Genomic DNA, 3,682 nt, shown 5'->3' on the forward strand with positions numbered 1-3,682 from the left:
GAGGGAAGGAAGAAGTCCTGAAAAGGTGGATAATCCTCTCTACTGTTTTCAAATTTTACACATTTTTTCTTATTATCTATATAATAACAATAACAACAACAATAATAAAACAACCAGGCATGATGAGGCATGGTTGTGATCTCAACACACAGGCATCAGAGGCAAAAGGATCAGGATTTCAAGGTCATCCTCAGCTACATAATGAGTCGTTGGAGACCAAGCTGGGTTAGAAGAGAGAGACCCTGTCTCAAATCAATCCAACAAAACCACTGAAACTAAAAAAGGCGAAGGCACGATCACAGTATAAGCAGTGCACATTTAGAACAGAGAAGAAATTGGATGTGTAATGAAACAAAGTAGGCAGGAATCAAGGGATCACGGAATTTCTCCTCGGGGCCGCCAATGAGTTGATGCAAAGTCACCTTCTACTCAGCTAGCTGTCCTTGAGTGGGGAGACAGAGGTGGCAGGGTACATTTCTGACCCGATCTCCAGTGAGCCCCGTGAAACTGCCTGCTGGATCTCATGATGCAAATGTCTTTCTCTCTCCAAGTACTTGAGAAGACATCTGTACTTTGTCTCACTCTTTTCCAAAATCCAAGGTCTGTGGAAGCGCTCCCCGAAGCACATTGGTAAATTATGCTTTTAAGCAAAATGCAACCAGATGGCAAACTAGTATTTCTAGTAGTACGTTTTGACGGCAAAGAAAATAAGAAGGCATTACAAAATAAAATAAGAATTAAAAAAGTATGCAACAGACACTTGCTTGGTTAAGAATACCTGGTTAAAAAGGGTTCTAAACTACCTAGGGCTGTGAGGAATAGAGTTCACTGGGCAGTTGCATGCTTGAGACCCAGCACTGTAAAAGATATAAGCAAAATAAAATGCCCTCAATACCACCAAATAAACTAATTCAGGGAGGTAGGATGGCATATGCCTATAGTTCCAATACTCAAGAGACTGAGGCAGGAGGATCACTTCAGCACAGGCATTCAAGACTGCCTGGTCAATGTAGACAGACCTCAGGTCAAAACAAAAACAAAAACAAAATCAGCAACAAACTTTGGCTAGTTAATTAGAAGGGAGTGGAGAATTTAAGTACTGAATGAAAGGGCTCTTCCTTTGGAAAGGCATCTTTTGGCTCTAGGGGAGACCTAAGTAGCACTTGGAGGGGTGTGAAGCCATATTGACTTCCTTCCACCCAGGTTGCAGACTCTACTAGGGAAAGACCTCACCTGGCACTCTGGCTTCAGGAATTCGCTTTAATGAGGTTTCAATGCACATCCTTTGGCCATAGGCTTTGGGAGAGACGGAGGTCTATCGAGGATGTGTAGGAGCTTTGGCTGGGGCACTGTGGCTAGCCTTACAGGCTGCTTGCTCATAGACCTGGCTTTCCAGCTTGACCCTTCAGTGCAACGAGGCAAGCTAGACCAGCCTGTAATTCATTATGTTCTGTTGCCATTTCAGGCAAGGCATTAAAAAAAAAAAAGGCCTGAATGAAGGGGAGGATGAATGAATGGAGAGAAGCATTCTGATAGAACTGCCCCGGGGTGTTAAATAGCATGGGACCACTGGGAGCTGGAGAAGCCTTCTGTTGCTTAAGAAATACTCTCCCTAAGAATGTTAGTCATCAGTCTTCCAGCAACCATTCATTCCTTACCCCCCACTCATGTATACATTTGCAGAACCACAGACCTCCAGTGTGGCCACTGCAAGGAACTGAGTTTATCTGTGAAGCATAGAGAAAGATCTATTCATTTACAGCCCCGTGACATTACGAATACTATGAATGGAAGAACAAGGAATTTAAACAAATGTGTACAGCAGCATAACCCACAATTACAATCCAGGCTATAAAACAAGGCTATTTCCTGTTCCTTTTGGTGGGGGCACATGTGTTAAGCGAAATTGAGGCAATTTGAAATAGGGTTTGAAATGTTGGAGTCGGTCATTTCTGTAAAAGGTCACACTGGTCCTTGGCTATTTATACCAGGGATAGCAGCAGAGCAAGTTATTGGCGGAATGAATTTGAGGAGCCAAAGCTGCTTCTAACGATTGAAGAAGATAATGCAGCAGCCCTTGAGAGGAAAGGTGTGGAAAAGTTGAACCCTTCAAAGATAACAGAGAGGGAGCTACTTAATTAGCCCAGACTAAATTGCTTGCCATTAACTGCACTCAGGCCAGCTCTCTTTGAAACTGCCTTGTAATCTTGGGCATGGCTTTGATTGAGAAATCTCAGTTCCCATCTCAAACCCGTTTGTAGACATCTCAGCCCAGCCCCCTCCTACCAATGCTACTCCACTGAGCCCCCTCCTTCCCACCAGCCCCCCGCCCCCCCCCAATCTGAGTGAAGACAGGGTCACTGTTCACCTTGACCTCTGATACCAGAAGCTCTGCTTTCACGAAGGACTGAGTAACAAAACCCGAGGCTTTCCCCAGGCGAACATCCAAAAGCATTTCAGAGAGAAGCGTAGAAAACAAAAGCAACAAACACAACCTGTCCTTACCCGCTTCTTAAAAAACTGGAAGGCTGAGCATTTCTTGACTGGGAATCCATTCATGTCTTTGTTTACCATCTTCCACAGTGGGGACTTCACAGTTATAGATCCGGGGAGGCACCCGCCTGGTTACTGCATCTGTTCCCGGTTCACCTCCTGGAGATGGTGAATGAAGACCGAGCGAGCGGGATGGAGAAGCTAACGGGGCTCTCAGTTCTTCACTCGCTCATTCTGCGGCAGCAGCAGCTACTGCAGTAACTCGCCCCACTTTCAGATGCCACCGGCAGTGGCTTTTCCCTTTCCATCATTGCTCCGAAACGTAAGCATCACCGCAACAGGACCCCGGGGGGCCGGATGGCGGATACGGCAAATCTCTGGGGAGATGCTCTGGCGGCCGCTCAGGAGGGATCAGGGTACCGTCCCCGCCCCCAGCTACCCAGTGCGCGTCCGGTGCCGGCAGTGAGTCGCTCTGCTCCAGGTGATGCGCTTCTGGAGGCTGCTGGAGGAGAGCTGTTTTTGATTGTGTAGGTTCCAGTGGGAGCTGTAGTTAAGCAGCTGGGGGGGAAGGAGTAAGAAAGAGCCTAAGCCAGAGGGAGGGAGGGAGAGCCTCGCGGAAAGGCAAGCGGAAAGAGAAAGCAAGGCTGGAAGAAACAAGGATGCAGGCATCTGTGAGCGGGAGCAGGGGGATGGACAGAAGACACACACACAAAAAGCACAGGAGAGCAGCTGACTCCCTTGGGAGGGCCACTAGAGCAGGGCTTTTTTGTTTTTGCAAAGACCGTGGCAATCAGAGTTTTCTGTAAAACGCAGACCCAATAACGTAATGCTCAAGGAAGTTCTTCGGATTCCGGTTCTGATACAAAACATCTCAAAACAAATGTCATTCAAATGTGTTCCTGACCTATGCAAACCTTGAAAAAAGGAATAAAATAAAGTGCCTGCACGGGTGTAACAATGGATGGTCTCTTACTCTGTGGGGTCTTTTCTGACATTTTCCATTCACTGGGACAATATAGGGAACGACGGGGAAGGTAATTGTGCCCGTCTCGCCAAAGACACTCTGCAATAAAAGAAAATCAATGGACAGAAACAAAGTATGTAAAACAAGCAAGCAGAACCTCACAAAGCCCTTTTCCAAAAATTCTTGCTGAGTCCATTTAATGCAAAGGAAGTTAGGGTGAGCAAG

At 46.6% G+C, this 3,682-nt stretch overlaps 1 protein-coding gene across 1 annotated transcript in view; it reads right to left on the bottom strand.

Annotated features, from left to right (window-relative positions):
• Window positions 1-3,152, bottom strand: part of LOC143268884 (uncharacterized) — a 97,447-nt gene extending 94,295 nt beyond the window's left edge. The window contains exon 1 of the mRNA XM_076552640.1: window positions 2,506-3,152. Coding sequence (XP_076408755.1) covers window positions 2,506-2,574 — 69 coding nt within the window. The 5' untranslated portion in view covers window positions 2,575-3,152. The remainder of the gene's footprint in view (window positions 1-2,505) is intronic.
• Between the last annotated feature and the right edge of the window lie 530 nt (window positions 3,153-3,682).

Source organism: Peromyscus maniculatus, chromosome 16 (genome assembly GCF_049852395.1).
Source record: "Peromyscus maniculatus bairdii isolate BWxNUB_F1_BW_parent chromosome 16, HU_Pman_BW_mat_3.1, whole genome shotgun sequence".
Lineage (NCBI taxonomy): Eukaryota > Metazoa > Chordata > Mammalia > Rodentia > Cricetidae > Peromyscus > Peromyscus maniculatus.